Source organism: Hyperolius riggenbachi, chromosome 6, assembly GCF_040937935.1.
Source record: "Hyperolius riggenbachi isolate aHypRig1 chromosome 6, aHypRig1.pri, whole genome shotgun sequence".
Taxonomy (NCBI): domain Eukaryota; kingdom Metazoa; phylum Chordata; class Amphibia; order Anura; family Hyperoliidae; genus Hyperolius; species Hyperolius riggenbachi.
In genome coordinates this window covers 372,817,438-372,840,574 of record NC_090651.1, presented here as the reverse complement: position 1 = coordinate 372,840,574, position 23,137 = coordinate 372,817,438, and the positions used below count along the sequence as shown (strand labels likewise).

Sequence of the window (23,137 nt, the reverse complement as noted above, 5' to 3'; positions counted from 1 at the left end):
GTTTGTCCACATTTTTCACGCTGCATGTATACAGAAATTTTACTTTATTTGAAAAATGTCAGCACAGAAAGTTAAAAAAATCATTTTTTTTGCCAAAATTCATGTCTTTTTTGATGAATATAATAAAAAGTAAAAATCGCAGCAGCAATCAAATAGCACCAAAAGAAAGCTTTATTAGTGACAAGAAAAGGAGCCAAAATTCATTTAGGTGGTAGGTTGTATGAGCGAGCAATAAACCGTGAAAGCTGCAGTGGTCTGAATGGAAAAAAGGCTCTGGTCCTAAAACAAAACCTGAACTGAAAATTAAAAGTCAAAATAAGCATACACAAGTCATACTAACCTCCCATGTAGTCTACTCCTCAGTGTCTTTCTCCTGTCCCACGTCCTATTTGTTCACTGTGATCAAGGGAATTTTCCGTCCTCCATTTTGAAAATGACCATTACCCCATAACAGCTTCCTGGTCAGCACACAGTTAAACTGTAACATCGCCCACTTGAGCCATAGGGAAATATGGACATTACCTGGTACATCAGGTTTTCCTCTCAGTTATAACTGACAGCAACTGATATTTTACTGACAGCAACTGATACATTTCAGATCTGACAAAATATTGTCAGAACTGGAAGGGATTATTGTCAGAAGAAAATGGTGAGCTTCTGAGAGGAACTGATGGCAAGGTAACTATGTAATGTTCATTTGAAGTTACCTCATGTGTTTATTTTAAATATTTTTACTCAGTACAGGTTCTCTTTAAGGGGTGAAAAGACTGCGGTCCTTAAGTGGTTAAGGCAGAGCTCCTTCTCCTTACCTGAGAAATTGATTTGTCCAAAGCCTGTGCTGTCTCCAGTCTCAAGTATGAGTTGTAACTAGTAAACCTGTAGTATGCAGCTGCTGTCTCCATTATTTCAAGTTTATGAATGAATAGGGAAAGAGAACCTGTAAACTATGATGGAGGAATATGTTTTTTTTTAGTTAGTTAATTTTACAATTTATAGATGCGTCTCATCGTCAGGATTTTGAATAATGCTGAAAAATTCTCATTAAAGTGCCTTTAAAACACAAAGGAGAATGACTTACAGGAAGGAATGTCCAGTTTGCAGTCATCACCGTTGCAACAGGAAGTGGCCATCTTTATCTTCACTTTTTCACTGTTGGCCGTTCCAGTCTTGTTGCATTCAGTTTCAGGTAAGCATGCCCATGCGTATTTTTCTGTGTTAGCGCCATCTGCAGCCAAAAAGAGTTATACTGTTTATAACCATAGAGATCAGAGAACTTAAAGAATTATACTGGGAGGAAAGAATAACCCCAAGAGGATAAAAAAAAAAAAACCCTGCAAAAATCAGCAGAAGAGGTTAGTAAAATTACCTACCTCAATGAAGAAACTTGTGTGGGGTAAGCAAGTTTTTTTAAAATTATAAATACTTAAAAGACCAGGGGTCGAGTCGGGCATGAACGCGGGTGGACGAAGTCAAGTCCACTTGCTTTTTTTAGAGGGTGGACGATATCCACCCTAGCATGTATAGTGGAGGTAGAGAACGCAGTGAAGGGGGAGTGTTGGGCACAGCGGCAGAGAAGGGGGGACATCTCCCCCCCTTCTCTCACCTTAAAGCTCCCCCTTCCTCACTCTCCCCTCCAGAACTAAAATTTGCAGTGGCTGGCAGCGGGTGGACTTACCTCTTTCTCGTTCCAAGCGCCGGGGAAGTTCTGCATGCCGCTGCTCTGGTCTAGACCAGGCCAGACTAGCGGCAGTGGAGTGCTCCCTCTCGCACCGAACGAGGAAGAGGTAAGTCCTGCCCGCTGCCAGCCGCCGCAAATTTTAGTTCTGGAGGGGAGAGTGAGGAAGGGGGAGCCCCAAGTTGAGAGAAGGGGGGAGATGCCCCCCCTTCGCCGCTGCTTAGCCCAACACTCCCCCCCTGCACTGCCTCCCCTCCTGCTGGGGTACACATAAACTCCTGGCTACCTATTCTGGGGACATCTATAGACCTGGCTACCTATGTGACACCTATAGACCTGGTTACCTATGGAACATATACACCTGGCCACCTATTCTGTGGACATCTATACACCTGGCCACCTTTTTTGGGGACATCTATACACCTGGCTACCTATTCTGGGGACATTATACACCTGGCTACCTATTTTGGGGACAACTATACTCATGGCTACTTATACTGGGGACACCTATAGACCTGGCTACCTATGCTGGGGGTACCTATTTTGGGGGAACTGCTGTCAGATTACCTGCATTTTTGGGAAAACGCTGTTAACAGATTAAGTGTATTTTGGGGATAGCCCTGTAAGAGAAAGTGTAATAAGGGCCCTGCCGTAACATAGATATTATGGTAGCTAAGACTACTCCTGGGCCTTGTAGTTGAAGAGATGAGTGAAATGGCTGGCTTCAGCCTGTAATATTAGTTGACCTGGGTTTGATTCCTGGCCACTGGTGGTATAGCGGTGAGGAGAGCTGCCTTCTAAGCAGTGGACCTGGGTTCGATTCCTGGCCAAGGTATGTGAGTGTGCTTTTGACATCCTACAAATCCCCGGAAGACAAGATCCTCCGGAGGAGGAGGAGGAGGAAGGGCCCTTTACAAAATAATGATGTTACATGCCTCATATACCCTAAAAACATTTTTAAAGAAATTTAAAGGCCACTTCCAGTTTTCCATCCGGATATCCGAATCCGACGGATACTGGGGTTGGATATCTGACCCAGATTCGGATTGGAAAATGTTTGATCCAGATATCCGACTCGGATCGGATAGAGGGGTATCCGGATTCGAATTAGTTTCAGAGAGTGAAAAGTGGTATCCGAGCAGCACTGGTGGCAAGGCTGTGGGCAGCCATGGAGACTGGACACACTGACCAAAGAGGAGGAAGGCATAACACACCCAGCAGCATGCCAGTCTCAGCAGTGCATTTTTCACAATGGACTCCTAATCACCCAACTCTCCACAGCGCTTATGGCAAGTCTCTCTGCATTGTGGGCGAGTCAGAACATATTAGATGGCATATTTAGATATTTGTCTGGAATTGAGCTTTAAGAAGAAACTCACCTGTGGTAGATGTTGAGTAGACAACTCCACACTTATAACCAGAAGCCGAAGCACATGTCTCGCTGCTTGGTTTGCTACATGTGCTTGTTGTAGCTGAGCACTTCCTACAAGTCAGTGCATAACCTGAGGAGAGAGAAATAACATTGTATAATTAGACTTTCCACGTTGGGCCGTACTGTGTATGGATGGAACTGCAATTATTCTTTCAGATGAACTAGAACTATTGTCATAGCAGCCAATCTCTTGCTAACTAGTGTTTCCACCCCACCCTTTAGATTGTAAGCCTCTAGCAGGGTCCTCCACTCCCTAGTGTAATCTACAGGATCATGTGCTCCTGTCCTATGACAGCCTGTACTTGTATTACTGGGCCTACCTAACCAGCCCATATTGCATGATCATGTATTTTGTACAATTTATATGTATAACTTTGTTCTATGTGTATAACCCTATGTATGTCATCCTTGTATCATTGTATATATTTATTGTCCAGCGCTGCGTAATATGTTGGCGCTTTATAAATACAATAAATAATAATAATAATAACTTCCGTTGTCCAGTGTAACATTTACATCACACAGGTGGTTTTGCAGTGGATTAATGGACTGATGGTTTTTGAGGGATTGTCAGGCTAACAATAGAACACTACTGCCCAGTGTATTCCAAGAAGACAAAGACAAAGAATATTTATATTGGACTTTTCTCCTGACGGACTCAAAGCACCAGAGCTTCCGCCACTAGGACGCGCTCTATAGGCAGTAGCAGTGTTAGGGAGTCTTGCCTAAGGTCTCCTACTGAATAGGTGTAGAAGAGCATTCAAAAAAGGCTGTTCTGAAATGTTGCCTATTAAGTTTTATTGAACAGTTTACTACAGTCACAGTCAAAAATATACCCTTGGCTCAGATTTTTTGTTTTCTCTTTTTTTTTATTTGTTCTAGCTCCAACAAAAGAGATAAATATGGCAATACCAGAGAATTGGCAACTGCAGTCGATTTCTGGGAGAAGTGGTGTGTTTTCTGGCGTCAGTGCAAAGGCACTAATCTTTTTTGGCAATGACTGTATATAGCCCAACAGTGGCATGTGATACAGACCAGCAGCTTTAAAGTGAACCTCCAGACTAAAAATCTACTCCGAAGCACTAAAAAGGCTTGGTGTTTCTTTAACAGTTTCACCACATCAGAACTTTGTTTTACTTATCTAAGCCTCATTTTTAGCTGTACAGAAGCTAAGCTCCACCCCATCAAAGAAAACTGCCCAGGTATTTTTCCCCTGCTGCTGTTCAAAGCATGATGGGATTTCCTATATTGTTGTTTTCATTGCCTAGCAACTGGGAGGGGTGTAGTGAGGATCTTTGTTATTGCCTAAAAATTTCTGTATGACTTCTTTAAATGCAATCCACCCTTCTTTTTGCGGATCCAAAAAATTAACATTTGAAGACAATTTTGCATTTTGTGGCGAGGGGGGGGGGGAGTTTTTTCAATATTTTATTTGTTTTTAGCACACCAAAATACTTGGAAATTTGATGAACATGATCAAACAGCTTTTTAGTCGCAGACCTGTGTAATTTGAGTTCCCTTGGCCTCAATAATTAGGCAATTAAATTGCTCAATTTGGGATTTAACTACGCCACGTCCCATAGAATAAATAATAACAAAAATAAATAAGGATTTGAAAGCACAACACGAATTTGAATCCAAAGAGCTTGCAATGGAATTCAAAATCCACCAAATTGTGAAACTGATCGTGTCATATATTTACTGGAATGCCTATACAGACAACAAGACCTTGGCTATCATTCATAAAAGTGTTGTCGGTAAAATCCGTGCGGAGAAACACCGCTGTCGGTATTTCAGCCTTCTGGGTGGTCATTCATAAAAATGTTTCCTGTTGCGATAGGAGTGCGGAGATATCCCGCTGTAGGCTGGCGTTAGGCTGTCAGAAGGCATGCAGAAACAGGAGAAGCTGGCCGAGTCCCTCCATGCGGTGTTCTCTGCTGCTGCTTGGGAGGTCTGTCCCATTCACTTACATGTACTCCGCATGCCTATCGCTACATCCAGGGGTGCGGTAATCCCCATCCGCATACCGCTTGTGTAAAATTTTATGAATTTACATTTTGTTACATTTCCGCATGGAATCACCGCACAATGAGGTAATTTATCACTCTGCTCCGGAATGTCAGCTTCGCATGCAGAAACAGCCTTTATGAATTTACATTTTGTTACATTTCCGCATGGAATCACCGCACAATGAGGTAATTTATCGTTCTGCTTGGGAAAGTCAGCTTCGCATGCGGAAACAGCCTTTATGAATACACATTTTGCTCAGTGCTCGGTAAAGTCGGCTGTTTTTAGCATTTCCGCACGCGGGAACGCTTTATGAATGATAGCCCTTGTAAGAAAAGTCTGAACAAATTTATAATATATAAAAGGTGTTATGTATAATTTCTTATCAGCTCATTTTTATACAGTACGTAATCAGGATATTATTTCAGGTCTCAATGTTTGCATCATAGATGATGTAAAGCCTAATTGGCGAGGTACTAACAGCCAATGTGGTTTGCTGAAAAAGGAAACAAAATGGATTTTGAAACTGGATGCCTTGATTCCTAGAGATTTGAATGCAGATTATAATTTAAGATGTACTAATTAGTTTGAAATAAGGTAGGTAAAAAAAACTGTGAACAAATTACTTGTACAACCATAGTTGTTTCTACCTTGTATGTGTCGGCCTTCAATGTGCCGGTGGCTGGTTAGCGTACTGGTTAAAGAGGAACTCCAGTGAAAATAATGTAATAAAATGTGCTTCATTTTTACAATAATTATGTATAAATGATTTAGTCATTGTTTGCCCATTGTAAAATATTTCCTCTGATTTACATTCTGGCATTTATTACATGGTGACATTTTTACTGCTGGCAGGTGATGTCACTGGAAAGAGATGCTGCTCGCTTTTTCGGCAGTTGGAAACAGCTGTAAACAGTTATTTCCCACAATGCAACAAGGTTCACAGACAGGAAACTGCCAGGACCATGGTCCTCAGAGTTTCTTGTGGGAGGGGTTTCACCACAATATCAGTCATACAGCGCCCCCTGATGATCCGTTTGTGAAAAGGAATAGATTTCTCATGTAAAAGGGGGTATCAGCTACTGATTGGGATGAACTATAATTCTTGGTTACAGTTTCTCTTCAAGTGCCCCCCCCCCCCTTCTCTCGGTCCTTTCTATTCAGTAACACAGCACCTATTAAGTAACAGTCACTGCTACTGCCTACTAGTACTGAGTGTGCCCCTATTGGCTGCAGATCTAATGCTTGGTACACCCAATTCAATTTTCTGGCAGATTTACCTGCCAGATCATTTTTGTTTTCCAACATGTCCGATCTGAATTTCGGTGAATGTTCCAATTTCCATAGAAGTCAACGAAAATTGATTGGAAAATAAATCCAAATTCAGATCGGACACGTTGGGAAAAATCAATCTGGCAGGTAAATCTGCCAGAACATTGAATTGTGTGTACCTAGCATTAAGCTCTTGAGTCCTACAGGAGAAAGGTGCTATACAAATGTTGGAATTATTATAATGTGGAGATTTCCAAAGAATCTTTCTTGTTCACTTCCACTAGATTGCAGCATAGAATAGGATAAAATAAAACACGTTTTCTGCCCATAATTTTCAAGTGTAATTGTTTCTGAGGTCATCAGATGATGGAACAGACCATTGGCCCTTACTCAATTCATTTTTTCTTCTGGGAGTTTTAAAAAGTAAAAGAAGATAGGTCAGTAGAGGCATTCAGAAGCTTCTCCCATCCTCCTCGACCTTGCCGATCCAGCCCTGGGACCCTTTAAACATATCTGAAAGCCTTTGATGAGGGCGTGGTGGCAAAGAAGAGGAGGGTGATGGCAAGCAGCGGTGGGGTGGAGAAGGATCAGAGAAGCTTCTGGATCAGCCAAAGGCTTCTCTCTATTGTTATTTTACTTTTTAACCACTTAAGGACCAGGGGATTTTGTACTGATCGGTGCTGCGTGGGCTCTACAGCCCGCAGCACCGATCAGGAATGTGGCAGGGCGATCAGACTTCCCCCCTTTTTTCCCCACTAGGGGGATGTCCTGCAGGGGGGGTCTGATCGCCGCCGGCTACTACTGATTTGCGGGGGGGGCTCCTCAAAGCCCCCCTCCGCAGCGTTTTCTGGGCTCCCCGGCTTTCCCTCCCTCTACCTTTTTCTCTGAGCGGCGCAGGACGGAATTCCGTCCTGCGCCTGATAGGATAGGCTTCTGCCTATCAGATGACGGCGATCCCCGGTCAATCAGAGGCCGGGGATCGGCGATCTACGCAGCAGCGCCGTGTGATGTAAACAGCGGGGATTTCTTCCCCGGATGTTTACATTATGCGTGCGAGCCGCGATCGGCGGCTCGCACACTGTTCACGGAGGCAGTCTCTATCGAGCGGCCGTTTCCATGCTATACCACTAACGACCCGCCGACGCCTATCGGCGTTAGGCGGTCGTTAAGTGGTTTACTTTCCCGGATGACCCTTGTACCTATTTATAGTATGTTAAATATTTCCCAGAGCTTTATAAAACACTCACCAGACGTTGCCAAAGCCAGAAGGACCCCAAAAAAGCCAACGAAAGACGACATGATAGATGTTTTTAGCCTCCCTAGGTTTGGTGTTGATTTGATCGGGCTTCTGTCTCTGCTGAATAAAGAGCAGAGCCCAAAACCTGTTATATAATCTGCTATTTGGGTGTGGAAACACAGATAAGTGAAGGAGGTTACTCAGGCTGGGTGCAACCACAAAATCAATAAAAGTTCCAAAAAGTCCACACACATAATACACACTGGTGATAATACATGATCTGCTTAGAATTAATAAGGATGAGAATCGAAACCTAATGAGAGTGAAATGAGATGGATCATGTCCTTGCATTAAAAAAAAGACCACAAAAAATGAATAGAAATGTATTCAGCCTGAATTTAATGTTTTTATTAACTATGCAGGGAGTCAGAGTGTGGTTAAAAATCAGTGTTGTTAAAACATGAAAAAACACAGTAGTCCCCCTCTTCCAGCTGCCCTCCAGCAGGGCTGGAGCTACCATAGGAAAAAATGGGCAATTGCCCCAGGGCCCCAGAGCCTGTAGGGCCCCCCAAGGTGTCCCTTCCAATCTTAACTGCTGCTCCACAGGGACTCTGCAAAGTCTGTTAAGTTGGGAGTTGATTGGGGGAGGGTCAGTAGCCAGCTCAGGGGCCCAGGAGGGAAATCTGGCTGCAACAAAGGGCCTCTAATGACGCTTTTTGGTCAGGGGGTGTCTGTTGGGGGGCCCCCCAGGCTAATTTTGCCCTAAGGCCCAATTGTTACTTGAACCAGCCCTGCCCTCCAGGTGGCTGATATGGTGGTACCACTGAGGGCTTCATGTTATTTACACACCAGGAGTAGGGATGAGCAGAAATTATGCATCGTAGTTCGTATTTATATATTGTAATGCAAAATTTCAGGGGAAAGTGTAATTAGTTACGTATGTAATTGTAAGCATTTGTAATTACGCAGTAATTTACGCATAATTTACGTGTAACTCCGTGTCGACTTTGGGGTGAATAGCAAATACCCCATAAATGCAATTACTACCAAAAATACTACATATGATAAAGAGACTGTAACAAAAAAAAATGCCCCCTGGGGGGTACTCACCTCGGTAGGGGGAAGCCTCAGGGTCCCAATGAGGCTTCCCCCTCCCCTGTAGCTGCAGGCAGTCCAGCGCTGGCTCCCCCGGAGTGTCCCGGAAGCCTGACAAGCCTGACAAGTGCTGTTAAGCGCTGATTTATTTACCTTTCCTGGCTCCAGCGGGGGGCGCTGTTGCGGCAAACCGTATGGAGATAGATAGGAATAGCCGATCTCTGTCGGGTCCGTTCTACTGCGCAGGAGCAGGAGACTTGCGCCTGCACAGTAGAGCGGCCCGACAGCGATCGGGTATTTCTGCCTATCTCCGAGCGGAGAGCCGATACTGCGCCTGCGCTTGAGCCTTAAAGGTAAATATTGACATGCCCGCTGTTCGGAGGGGCACAGCAAGCCCGGATCCGGAGGATTCCCCCTACCGAGGTGAGTACCCCCCCGGGGAACTTTTTGTAGTTACAGAGCTTCTTTAAAGAGAACCAGAGATGAAGCACCCTCTTGTATTTTACCTTATAAATCAGTGGGAACATGACAGTAAACACCTAATCTGCTCTTTGTTTCATTGTTCTCTGTTTAACCACTTCAGCCTTCAGTCGTTTTCACTTTATGCATCCGAGCAATTTTCACCTCCCATTCATTAGCCTATAACTTTATCACTACTTATCACAATGAACTGATCTATATCTTGTTTTTTCCGCCACCAATTAGGCTTTCTTTGGGGGGTACATTTTGCTAAGAGTCACTTTACTGTAAATGCATTTTAACAGGAAGAAGAAAAACACAGAAAAAAATCATTATTTCTCAGTTTTCAGCCATTATAGTTTTAAAATAATACATGCCTCCATAATTAAAACTCACGTATTGTATTTGCCCATATGTCCCGGTTATTACACCGTTAAAATGATGTCCCTATCACAATGTATGGCGAAAATATTTTATTTGGAAATAAAGGTGCATTTTTTTTCCGTTTTGCATCTATCACTATTAACAAGTTTAAAATAAAAAAAAATTGAGAAATATTTCATCTTCACATTGATATTTAAAAAGTTTACACCCTTAAAGGACTTACGAGGCCAAATATCGAAAATTTGGTCATTACCTGTTTGATATTAGAATCCATAGGTGATTTCCTCTGCTCCCTCTGTCCCATTTCGCCTCCAATGCATTTTTTACATAGCCCCCAGGCTGCGACCCGACCCCACAACACGGGTCGTCTCGTATGCCACAATCAAGATGGCCGCCGCCAAGATCCGCGCCTGCGCAGTACGCATGGCGGAGAGTGCGGCTCCGCGCCCGCTGCCACGCTAGGAGGACGCTGACATCGAGTACGGGTAGTTTTGGGAGGGTGGGATGTAAACAAAAGGTTTATAATGTAAATGTGTGTTGATTTTTTTTTTTTAGTTGTAGTATTACTTTTTGGCCACAAGATGGCGGCCATGAGTTTGTTTACATGACGTCACTCTAAGCGTAACATACGCTTAGAGCGACCTATGGTGGACGCTACAGCCAGAAAAAGCACAGCTTCCGAGAGAAGCTGTCGCTTTTTCAGCGGGGGAGAGGAATCAGTGATCGGGCACCATAGCCCGATTCACTGATTGCCAGGCTAACGAACCGTGCCGGGAGCGCGCGTGCACGTGGACGCGCACAAGGCCTCCTGGGCGTAGCTAGTACGTCCAGGAGGCCAAAGTAGTTAATCTGACTGTTATCACCTCTGATAAGAATCCCTGACTGAGCACTCAGTCTAGCTTTGCTACGGAAAGATTATAGCTGAGTCTGTCTTCTCTGGTGTCTTTTCAAGCCCAAGCCTAACCCCCTTGTGGCTCTGCTATAATGACTCAGCTATAATCATTCCCTGCAAAGCCAGACTGAATGCTCAGTCGGGGATTCTTATCACAGCTGATAAGTGTTTTCTCTAATGTTCTTACAGATATATATGGTAAAATACACAATGGTGCTTCGTCTCTGGTTCCCTTTAAAGAGACTAGTGGGTGCAAGGCAAAAAAATAATCTTTCAAAAAAACCTTGCAGTGTTTGAGAAAATCGATTTTAAATATACAAAGAAGAATGTTTTTTAAACTGTCATTTTTCTGAGTTTAAAAAACATTTTTCTTCGCATATTTCAAATCAATTTTCTCAAAAACTACAAAGTCTTTTTGAAAAATTAATTTTTCTGACTTGCACCCACTATTACTCCCTAACATATTTGCTGACAGTAGCATGTATTGTATGGGGGCTTTGCTATTCACCGGCAAAGTCGGCACGAAATTATGCGTAAATTCATATTACGTAATTACGGATGTTTGTACAAAATCAATTGAATCAACAATTAGTAATTATGTATAGGTGTAACTGCGAAATTTTACGCGAAATTGTGCGTAATACTAATTAGCTGATTCCGATCATCACTAACCAGGAGTATCCGTTGCTGTCAGTGAAGCAGCAAAGTGCAGGGGTGTAACTGCAAATGATGAGGCCCCCCCCCTACAGCATATCGTAGATGGGGCCCCTTGAGGCAGGAACTACACTGTTTTTGTGTGCGTTTCCTGCACACAAAAAACTGAGAACTCATGTTAATCAATGGGCTAGTACACACTTAAGGCATCTTTTGTGTGCAGAAAGAAAGAAAAAATAACATCCTTCAGAATAACTCTGCACATATCAATTTTCTCTATCAATTACAATAGCTGCTGTGAAAAAACACGCACCTTTTTCTTTCTACAAAAACACATGGGGCTCGATTCATTAAAGGGTGCTAAGTGTTAGCACGGCAATGAAAAGTCGCTTTGCATGTGCAAACTACTTAGCACCCAAGTTTGCACGTGCAAAGCCTTTACACTCGAGTTAGCACATGCAAAGCCTTAACACCCAAGTTTGCACGTGCAAAGCCTTCACACTCGAGTTAGCACGTGCAAAGCCTTTACACTCGAGTTAGCACGTGCAAAGCCTTAACACTCGAGTTTGCACGTGCAAAGCCTTAACACTCGAGTTAGCACGTGCAAAGCCTTTACACTCGAGTTAGCACGTGCAAAGCCTTAACACTCGAGTTTGCACGTGCAAAGCCTTTACAAGTGATAACTGAGTTATCACGCTTTAGTGAATCGAGCCCATGGTGTGCAGAAAACCCACGCAGAAAAAATGTGTGCAGAAAACTGAAAGACAAGTGTGTCCCCGGCCTTAATGTTCACAACCCTTCCCTTGCCTCTTCTTGGTGACCCTCACGGCCTGGAGGCCCATCTCACAAGGGTCATAAAACAAGTGTGGCCATCAGCATCTTCACACCCATAACATCTGCACAAAAACACCTCATCGGGAGTATCAGTCAGAGAAAGGGAAGTTTAGTAGTTGGGCCTCCTCCTCAACACCTCTGGGCCCCCCTGCAGTTGCAGGAGATGCTCCCCCCATGTTACACCCCTGCTGAAGTGAAGCTGCTTTTGACTCTGTCACCAGTGGTGCAGAATCTAAGTGACTACAGTCTTCATCAGATTGTTCAGCAGAGTCAAAGCCACAAAAAGAGGCCAATGTGAAGGTCAGGTCAGAAATTGTCAGACAGTGCCAGCGCCACCATGGGGGCAACCTAGGTTATTGCCCTAAGGCCTCAAGTCAGTTTCAGGGGACCCCCAACCCCCCACCCCAACTTATCTGTTGCTCCCCGGGCGCCCATGCAAAGTCTTCAGCAGAGTAGCGTCTCACCTGTCCCGGTGGGCATACTCCTCTGTCAGTCCGTGGCTCCGTGCACTCCCGCATTGATCCTCACGGGGGCGCCATACCTTCATGACTTGGCTTATGTTAATATGTAATAACATGCTGCAGGTCATAGAGAAAATGCAGCTATCGGTGGATGAAGACGGGAGCATGTAACCAAGGAGTGCCAGAGGGGTGTGCCTGCTGGGACAAGTGAGACTCTACTCTGCCAAACGCTCTGGAGGGGCTCTGGGGAGCAACAGATAAATTGAGGGGAGACCTAGGTGGGGCAAGGCAGCTGGCTCAGGGGCCCCAGGGGGGAATTTGGCCTCAAAAGGGGCTACTTATGCCATGTTACGGAAGGAAGACTTGTCAGGTCTGTCGGTGGCTGGGGGTGTCTGTCAGGAGTACGTATTATGGCGCCACCGGTAAACTGGACGCAGGGGAAGCCAAATGACAGCACACATTGCTGCCGCTAAAATCCCGGTGTAATTTGGGGTCTGGTAATCTTGCGTAGGGCGCACAGCACAGCACTACAGCTATGATTGCGCCCAGATTTGGCACTCGGCGCTGAATGCCGGGTGCCGAAGTAACCTGCTTGGGTCTGTCAGGCTAGAACTGACCCTATTACCAGACAAGCCAGGTCAAGTAATAGGGAGTCAAACAAGAAGTTGGGCAGGCCGAGAGTACTGGAGTACACCAAGAGGATAGACACAACCACTCTAGCTAACAGAGATAATAGCACTGAATTCTAGCCAGGGGGGGGGGGGGGGGGGGGGGCGCAGATGGGCCATTTTGACATAAACCCTGATGCACCTCCACGTGGAAAGACAGGACACAAGACAAGACACAGAATACTTATTTTGCGCTTTTCTCCTGGCGGACTCAAAGCACCACAGCTGCAGCCACTAGTGGTGCGCCCTATAGGCCATGGCAGTATTAGGGAGTCTTGCCCAAGTGAATAGAAAGGTGATGAATAGAAAGGTTAAAGATAAAATCAGGAGGAAAAAGAATGCCTATAAGGTCTTAAAACAGGAGGGGACCGAGGCTGCACTAAGCAATTATAAGGAGTGCAATAAAAATTGTAAAAAAGAAATTAGGCAGGCAAAGATTGAAGCTGAAAAACAAATCGCTAAGGATATCAAATCTAACCCAAAAAAGTTTTACAAGTACATTAACTCTAAAAAAAGAAAGGTTGACTGTATAGGACTCCTAAAGAATGTGGGGGGAACTCAATGGTGGATGACCAAGGTAAGGCAGAGTTATTAAATGCTTTCTTTGCTTCTGTCTTCACAAAAGAAACAGCACTGTTGCAAACTACAGAGGTGGAAGAGTCTCAATCTTCTAACTGTAATATTAAATACTTAACGCAGGAAGAAGTGAAGGCAAGACTAAATAAATTAAAAATAGACAAGGCACCTGGCCCGGATGGCATGCATCCTCGGGTCCTAAGGGAATTAAGTTCAGTTATAGCTAAACCCCTTTATCTTATCTTTTGTGACTCTCTTGCAACTGGCAGAGTCCCAGTGGATTGGTGTACAGCCCACGTTTTCCCATTATTTAAGAAGGGCAAAAAATCAGATCCAGGAAATTATAGGCCTGTAAGCTTAACATCAGTTGTATGCAAACTATTTGAGGGGTTACTAAGAGATACTATACATGACTTCATAGTAGAAAATAATCTTATTTTTCAGCATCAACATGGGTTTACTAAAGACAGGTCCTGTTTGACTAACATGCTCAGCTTTTATGAGGTAGTGAATGCGAATATGGATATTGGGAATGCTGTAGATGTGATATACTTGGACTTTGCAAAGGCCTTCGACACTGTTCCGCACAAAAGTCTGGTGCAAAAGTTGAGGATGCAAGGACTGGGGAAGAGTCTGTGTTCATGGATAGGGAACTGGCTAATGGACAGAAAACAAAGAGTTGTGGTCAATGGATCGTACTCAAAATGGGAGACTGTTAGCAGTGGGGTCCCACAGGGGTCTGTACTGGGTCCAGTGCTCTTCAATTTATTTCTTAATGACCTAGTGGGTGCAGTAGTGAGCAATGTTGCTATTTTTGCAGATGATACAAAATTGTGCAGAATCATCAACTCTCAGGAAGATAGTGTCATATTGCAACAGGATCTGGATGGCTATATGGGCACATGCATGGCAGATGAAATTCAACGTTGACAAATGTAAAGTCATGCATTTTGGACGTACTAATGGACTAGCACCATACAAAAAAAATGGGACACAGTTGGGGACATCAAACTTGGAGAAGGACTTAGGAGTACTCATTGACAACAAGTTAAATAATCGTACTCAATGCCAAGCAGCTGCAGCTAAAGCTAACAAAATTTTGGGATGCATTAAACGGGAAATAAAAACTCGAGATGCGAGCATAATATTGCCCCTGTTTAACTCTCTAGTAAGGCCACATCTGGAATATGGAATTCAATTCTGGGCACCACATTACAAAAAAGATATTGCAGTTTTAGAGCAGGTGCAGAGACGAGCAACAAAATTGATACGTGGGATGGAAGGTCTCACTTATCAAGAAAGGTTAGATAAACTGGGTTTATTTAGTCTAGAGAAAAGACGCCTTAGAGGGGATCTAATTAACATGTATAAATACATCAGAGGGCAATATAATAGCTTGGCGGATGAGCTTTTTGTCCCTAGGCCTTCTCAAAGGACTAGAGGACATGATCTGCGCATGGAGGAAAAACGTTTTAGCCATTTATTTAGGAAAGGGTTCTTTACAGTAAGAGTGATTAAGATGTGGAATGCATTGCCACAGGAAGTCGTTATGGCAAACTCTATACCTGCATTTAAAGGGGGCTTAGATGCTTTCCTTGCGTTGAAAGACATCCATGGCTACAATTACTAGGTAATGCCTAATGATGTTGATCCAGGGATTTTATCTGATTGCCATCTGGAGTCGGGAAGGATTTTTTCCCTTTAGGGGCTAATTGGACCATGCCTTGTAAGGGTTTTTTCGCCTTCCTCTGGATCAACAGGGATATGTGAGGGAGCAGGCTGGTGTTGTACTTTATACTGACAAGCTTTATATATACACTGTACAGCGCTGCGTAATATGTCGGCGCTATATAAATACTAAATAATAATAATAATAATAATAATACTGGTTGAACTCGATGGACATATGTCTTTTTTCAACCAAAATAACTATGTAACTATGTAACTATGTAAGTTCACCTCACTTAATAGGTGCTGTCTTACTGAACAGTCAGAGCTGGAATTTGAACCCTGGTCTCCTGTGTCAGAGGCAGAGCCCTTATCGTGGCATTCAAGATGGAGCATATTTGTGGTCAGAATATTTAGGACCGGTATGTTAAGGGCTCTGCCTCTGACACAGGAGACCAGGGTTCAAATTCTGGCTCTGCCTGTTCAGTAAGCCATCACCTATTCAGTAGGGAGACCTTAAGCAAGTCTCCCTAACACTGCTACTGCCTATAGAGCACGTCCTAGTGGCTGCAGCTCTGGTGCTTTGAGTCCACCAGGAGAAAAGCGCGATATAAATGTTCTGTGTCTGTGTGTGTTTGTTTGTAAGGGAACCTATTCTGTGGATTGAATATTGTACCAATAGGTGTCCCTGCATTGATTGATTGTTTTTTAATGTTTTAAATTACTTTGCATTGGGCTCTATTCTCAAAGAGGCCAAATCACCGCAAAATATTACCGCAAAATTACCGCCAGCGGTAATCTCCGCATTTTTTCTGCATTCACTAAAATTTTCCGCATGTTTTCCGCATGCGGTAAAAAGAGTGCGGAAACAGCAATTAAACGTGCGGTAAACATGCGGCAAAAAGGTTGCATGAAAAATAGTTTTAAAAAAAAAATTCAAAGTCCACCAAGCATAGCACTTAAGCCTCCAGACATCATTAAAATCAATAGGATGCGAAATATATCACCTACTACTTGTAGGTGATAAAAAATCGGTAATTAACGCTGAAATAATGCGCCTGAAATATTTTGTGAATGTGTTTTTTTGGGGGCGAAAATACCGACTTTTGCGAAACTTTTTCCGCATTACTACCGCACATTTACCGCATATTTACCGCATGCGGAAATAACATGCGGAAAATTTTGTGAATCTCAACATGGCGATGTTTTGGTCGCAAATTTCCCACACTGAATTTACCGCATGCGGGAAGTCATTGAGAATAGAGCCCAATGTGTCTAATTAAAGCTGATTTATACTTCCATATACCAGTCTAGTGGTGCAGCCATTATAGGATGATTTACTTTTCATTAGTTTCACAATTCCATGGTTTTGCTCCTTTCTGCACACTATGCATGCTTGATATTATAGCATTCAGTGTGAGACAGCTTTGTTAATGTATATTCTATGTGGATGGTGTTTACCCATGCTGGAGTTTTAAAGGCAGAGCCCTTAAAGTGACCCTTCAGACTAAAAATCTACTCAGCAGAACTGAAAAGGCCTGGTGTTTCTTTAACAGTTTCACAGCATCAGAACTTTGTTTTTCTTACATAAGCCTTATTTTTAGCTGCACAAAAGCTAAGCTCTGCCCCATCATCGAAAACTGCCCAGGCTTTTTTTCCCTGGTACTGTGCAAAGCATGATGGGATTTCCTATGTTGTTATTCACGTTGCCTAGCAACTGGTAGGGGTGATCTGCACACAGGACAGTTGGAACTGTGTCTCATGCTCCCTGTCACCTCCTTTCAACCAAAAAGATGGCTGCCATCATGAAATCCAACGTTTGCCTGTTCTTTTAAAACAGGGTGGGTAAGAGATTATATTACCTAGCTATTTTAATTAACATAACTAATGTAACTTAATGACAGTATGTTTGTTTAGGCTGAAGTTCCTCTTTAAAGAGACACTTAAGCCTACAGGAAAAAAAAATCAGTTTTACTCACCTGGGGCTTCTACCTGCCTCCTGCAGCCGTCCTGTGCCCTCGCATGTCACTTTCACTTCACTGACAGGCCCGACAGCCCTGGGCATGCATACACAGCCTTCTATCCATTCTCATCCGCAATAGCGCCCTGCGCAGGACGCTATTGCGGATGGAAACGCGTAGAAGGAGATGCATGGCAAAGCCTGTGCAGGCGTAGTAAGCCTGTCGGCCTAAAATGAAAGTAGCTGGTGGCTTGGGACCGGAGGACCGTGACTGCGAGGGCCCGGGACAGCTGCAGGGGGCTGGTAGAAGTGTATGCTGGGAGCTTAGGGTTGGAGGAAGTCCCGTGTAAGTAGCGCTTATTTTCTTATTTTAGGCCTGATAACTCCTTTAAGGATCACTTTAACTAGTACACGATCCAGCATAATTTTAATCTAGATGAGGGGACTGCTGCAATTTTTCTGTTGATAGCAGCCCATCTAGTAAAATCCTACCACTCACTATAGTGTCACTACAGTGTCAAGGTTTGAGTAACAAAATCTGGTGCAATGTGTCATTTAATGTAGGAATTTAATTTTGCTAAAATAGTTATCGTGCCAGCATAGCATTTGCACCATAACATCGTATTTTGCAACTCTAAGGGGTATTTCCTACGTTCAAGTGGTGTAATACTTAACTGTATAGTTACGCTTTCTTTTCTTTCTTTTTTTTGGTGGGGGGGAGGGGATATCTTGAAGAAGGGCTCAGCTCACATTGACATGTAAAATCATTGTATCCCAACCTTAAGGTGGGATCATACTCCCAAAACTAAAATTTCAGTAACTACTCTGTTACATAAAAGAACATTTAAATAAAACAAAAAAAAACCCTTATATCACACTTTTCTCCTGGCGGACTCAAAGCACCAGAGCAGCAGCCACTAGGACACGCTCTATAGGCAGTAGCAGTGTTAGGGAGACTTGCCTAAGGTCTCCTACTGAATAGGTGCTGGCTTACTGAACAGGCAGAGCCGAGATTCGATCCCAGGTCTCCTGTGTCAGAGGCAGAGCCCTTAACCATTACACTTTCCAGCCACCCTTAAAAGCATTGAAAAGCATTGAAAAGCATTCCCTGTGAGTAACAACCTTTACTTTCACTGCAGAGAGCAGTACGAGCTTGCTTATCTCTGGTTAAACGGCAAATGTATTTTGCAATAAGTACTGGACTTTATGTAATATATCAAAAAAATTGCGCAAAAATGCAGTGTCTCAAAAATAGTACAAAAACTTTATTGCCAAATAAGCCTATTTACAATTTCTGCGAGGCGTCATCCAGCGTAAGGAGCCAAGAGAGCAAATTGCACTTACCATTTCAGCCCGCGGGATTTTTCACCTAATGCATCAGAGCAATTTTCACCTCCCATTCATTCGCTAATAACTATCACTACTTATCACAATTTATTGATCTATATCATGTTTTTTCCATCACTAATTAGGCTTTCTTTGGGGTGGTACATTTTGCTAAGAATTATTTTTTTTTTATAAATGCATTTTAACAGGAATATTAAGAAAAAATGGAAAAAAATCATTATTTCTCAGATTTGGCCATTATAGCTGATAGGGCTGGTGCACACCGAGCGGCTTTTTGGGCGTTTTCAGATCCGCTTGCGGCTGCGGATCTGCTTGGTCAATGTATCTCAATGGGGTGGTGCACACCAGAGCGGCAGGCGTTTTGCAGAATTGAAAAATGCCTGGGTGAGGCATTTTTTGGATTTCGGATGCGTTTCTGCCTCAATGTTAAGTATAGGAAAAACGCAAACCGCTCTGAAAAACGGCACTTCAGAGCGGTTTTGCAGGCGTTTTTGTTACAGAAGCTGTTCAGTAACAGCTTTACTGTAACAATATATGAAATCTACTATACTGAAAACCGCAGCAGCAATCCGCAAAACGCTAGCAAAACGCCTCATAAAAATTAAAAAAAGCGTTTAAAAATCTGCTAGCATTTTGCGGATCTGCTAGCGGGTTTTGGTGTGCACCAGCCCTAAAATAATACATGCTACCATAATTAAAACTGATGTATTTTATTTGCCCGTTTGTCTCAGTTATTACACAATTTAAATTTTGTCCCTATCACAATGTATGGCGCCAATATTTTATTTGGAAATAAAGGTGCATTTTTTCAGTTTTGCGTCCATCACTACAGTATTTACAAGCTAATAATTTAAAAAATGTTTATAGTATACCCCCTTCACATGCAAATCAAAAAAAAGTTCAGACCCTTAGGTAACTATTTATGTTTTTTTTTTATTGTAATTTTTTTTCCCATTAAAAATTTTATTTGGGTAATTTTTTGGTGTGGGAAATAAACAGTTAATTTTAAATGTTATAATGTGTGTAAATTGCCATGAAAAAAAAAGTATGTAGATGTAGTTTTACTATGTGGCCACAAGATGGCCACATTGAGGTTTTTTTTATGTCCTCCTCTACAGTAATTTTTTTGTCAGAAAGACCGCGGCCTCTAATAAGAGACCGACGGCTTTTCTGCTGGGGACTTAGATAAGTGAATGGGAACCATGTTCCCGTTCATTGATCTCAGGGCTACTGGGGAACGGCATGGGGGCGCGCACGTGATCGCACAGGGGAGCGCGCAGAAGCCCAGCACCGCAGCAGAGCAGACATTTGGACGTGAGGATCATGTCCAGGTGGCTTAAATGGCTGAAGGTAACCAGAGCTGTACATATGAGAAGAACCGATACATACCCGCTGCTTCCTCCTGCAGCATAAACACGTGTGAGTCCCTCGCCATCCTCCCGTGGTCTGCCGTGATCAGCACCAGTAATTGGCTTAGTCGGGATCAGTCTGGGCTACTGAGCCAGTTACCAGGGCTGATCGCGGCTGAACGGCAGACCACGGGAGGATGGCGAGGGACTCACACGTGTTTATGCTGCAGGAGGAAGCAGCGGGTAACTATTGGTTCTTCTTATAATTACAGCTCTTGTACACTTTAAAGAGACACTGAAGCGAAAAAAAAAATGATGATATTATGATTTATATGTGTAGTACAGCTAAGAAATAAAACATTACGATCAGATACATCAGTCTAATTGTTTCCAGTACAGGAAGAGTTAAGAAACTCCAGTTGTTATCTCTATGCAAAAAAGCCATTAAGCTCTACGACTTTCAAAGTCGTGGAGAGGGCTGTTATCTGACTTTTATTATCTCAAGTGTTAGTGATCTATTTACTGTTTCTCTGCCAGAGGAGAGGTCATTAGTTCACAAACTGCTCTGAAAGACTCATTTTGAATGCTGAGTGTTGTGTAATCTGGACATATTATAGAATGATGCAATGTTAGAAAAAACACTATATACCTGAAAATAAAAGTATGAGAATATTTTCTTTGCTGCTAATCTTCTAGTAATTATTCATAGTACACAACCAATTCATTATATCATATTTTTTTTCCGCTTCAGTGTCTCTTTAAGTTAAAATAATTCATGCATCTCATGAGCATCTGCCTGTTTAATCCGTGAGTGCAGCCTCTCACAACCGCTGTGGTGAAGAGAGACTTTGGCTCTCATCTTGGACTTCCGTGGGCTTGTCACATCACTTCACGTTTTAGCATTTCCACGCCTTTATCAGAGTCACTGTCACGTACACTGGCGCTTTTATGTAAATTAAGTACTGTTTGTTGCTATGGCAGTGATAAATAAGCTCCTCGCTGCTATTTGCATACTCGAGGACTCAGCCATGATACTATCCTCAGCTGTTGTGGTTCATTTGTTGCGACCCTTTACATTAGCCACTTCCCTACCATAGGCCACTTCCTCTTAAAAACCACAGCAATGTTCACCTATCATGCTCCTCCCATTTATTTGTCAATAACGTTATCACTACTCATCAAAATGATAATTTATTATTAGGTTTTTTAAATTTTATTTTATTATTTTTAACCCTTTCCATCCCTGCCCCACAGTTACCAAAATAAAACACTTGTTAAAAACCTTAGGGACTTTTCTAATATGAATGTCATGAGCGTATATTACTGTTAATTTAGCAGAAAAAAAGTCTTGTAATAAGTGAAATAGTATTAAAAATCCCTAAACGGAAAAAAATACACCTTATATTTCCAGATAAAATATTGTCGTCATACATTGTACTAGAGAGTGGGACGAAATGTAAACGCTGTAATAACCGGGACAAATGGGCACATGAAATGTGTGGGTTTTATGTATCTAAGCACATTTTATTTTAAAACTATAATGGCTGAAAACTGAGAAATAATGATTTTTTTTTATTATTATTATTCCCTTTGCAATGCATATAAATTAAAATAATTCATAGCAAAAAGTACCACCCAAAGAGAAGCCTAATTTGTGGCGAAAAAAACAACAACAATATGTAGATTATTTCAGTGTGACAAGTAACAATAAAGTTATCGCTGAATGAATGGGAGGAGCGCTGAAATGTGAAAATTGTTTTGGTTTTTAAGGGAAAAAACCTGTGATCCTGAAGTGGTTAAGGGGGTCTTCTAGATGCCACCATCAACCCCCCCCCCAGGAGTCGGCGACCCCCACCTCCTCCTGGGGCAGGTGGGGAAGAGCTCCTTGCCCATGGATTGGACAAAGGCTCCGGGGGGGGGGGGGGGGGGGGTCGGGTTAAAGGCTTGCCCGCTCTTCTCCCCCAGAGCCCCCCCAAATAACATGGACCATGCGGGCTGGTATAGCTCAGTGTGCGAAGCTCCAGTTGGCCGGGGCTTCGCTTTCGGGCTATCCCAACCTGCTTGTGAGACTAGGGGTTAAAGAGACTTGGGAGGGGGGACCCAATGTCTTTTTTTTTTTTAAATTTCCCACACTCTCAACAGAATTTTTTTTTTAAGAAATAGGAAAAGATGCCAGGGATCTTCATACAGCCATATTGCGGCTGCATAGCCAAAGCGTTACGGCTCCGGAGGGGTTTCCAGGGAGCCTGTGTGCACTGCGTACGGACCAGCTCGAAACCCCATCATGAAATTCATTGCTTTTTCTTTTGATATATGTAAATTAACATTACCGCTAGGTTTGCTACATTATCTGTTGTTTACCGCATTTAAATGTATACTTTTTTTTCCAATGAAACTTTAAATCAATTTTATCAAAAACTAAAATGTCTTTTTGAAAGATTTTTTCCCCTCTTATAGCCACTGTCGCCCTCCACATACCCTGCAAATTTGGTGATTCTAGCTCATAAATAGGCTTTGCTATTAACCATGAAAATTGGCAAACATTAGGCGAAAAAAACGATAAACTATTTGAGCGAAATTTTGTTTGTCAAAGCAAAAATTTTACTTCTTTTCGCAAAAATTTGGCGAAAAGAATATTTGCATTTTTGCTCCTCACTAGTAATAATAACACCTAGGAGAGAACTCAGGAGAAAAAGCTAATTGTATTTGGCCCAATTACTTTATTCTGCATTGATGTACAGTGTAGGAGAGCCTTCTGAACACTTTGTCTTTCTTATACTTATCAGCTTTGACTTTTTATCTTTTCTACTACCTACGCAGACATTTGGTTACACCTGCCTGATATCAACTTTCCTCTTTTTCCTGCTTATCGCTTCTATTTGTCACCTGCCTGGCCTGCAGCTCATTGTTGACTCTGCTCCGCAATTTGGCTCTTCACTTCCTTCTGTCCCATATCAGTAATGGTGCAAATCTAAGTTTCGCTTACAGCAAAAGTTTTTCCTTATTCCCGGAAAGAGGTGGTAAGCACAGTCTTGTATTCTGAGCCTTGGCATTACGCAACGCTGAGTGCTGGTCATGTATGATGGATGTACGGACTGTACCAGGGCCACCATCAGACATTTTTGGGCCTTATACTAGGCCTCCCTCACTCCCCTCTCCCCCACAAA

At 42.9% G+C, this 23,137-nt stretch overlaps 1 protein-coding gene across 2 annotated transcripts in view; it reads right to left on the bottom strand.

Moving 5' to 3' along the window:
* Nucleotides 1-23,137, bottom strand: part of LOC137523067 (phospholipase A2 inhibitor gamma subunit B-like) — a 54,992-nt gene that overhangs the window by 14,108 nt on the left and 17,747 nt on the right. The window contains exons 2-4 of one of the 2 annotated variants that reach the window (XM_068243264.1): nt 7,634-7,743; nt 3,055-3,177; nt 1,079-1,225 (exon numbers count right to left, since the gene is read on the bottom strand). In XM_068243264.1, the coding sequence (XP_068099365.1) occupies nt 1,079-1,225; nt 3,055-3,177; nt 7,634-7,685 (322 nt within the window). In that variant the 5' untranslated portion in view covers nt 7,686-7,743. The remainder of the gene's footprint in view (nt 1-1,078; nt 1,226-3,054; nt 3,178-7,633; nt 7,744-23,137) is intronic. The other variant, XM_068243263.1, reaches the window with a different exon arrangement.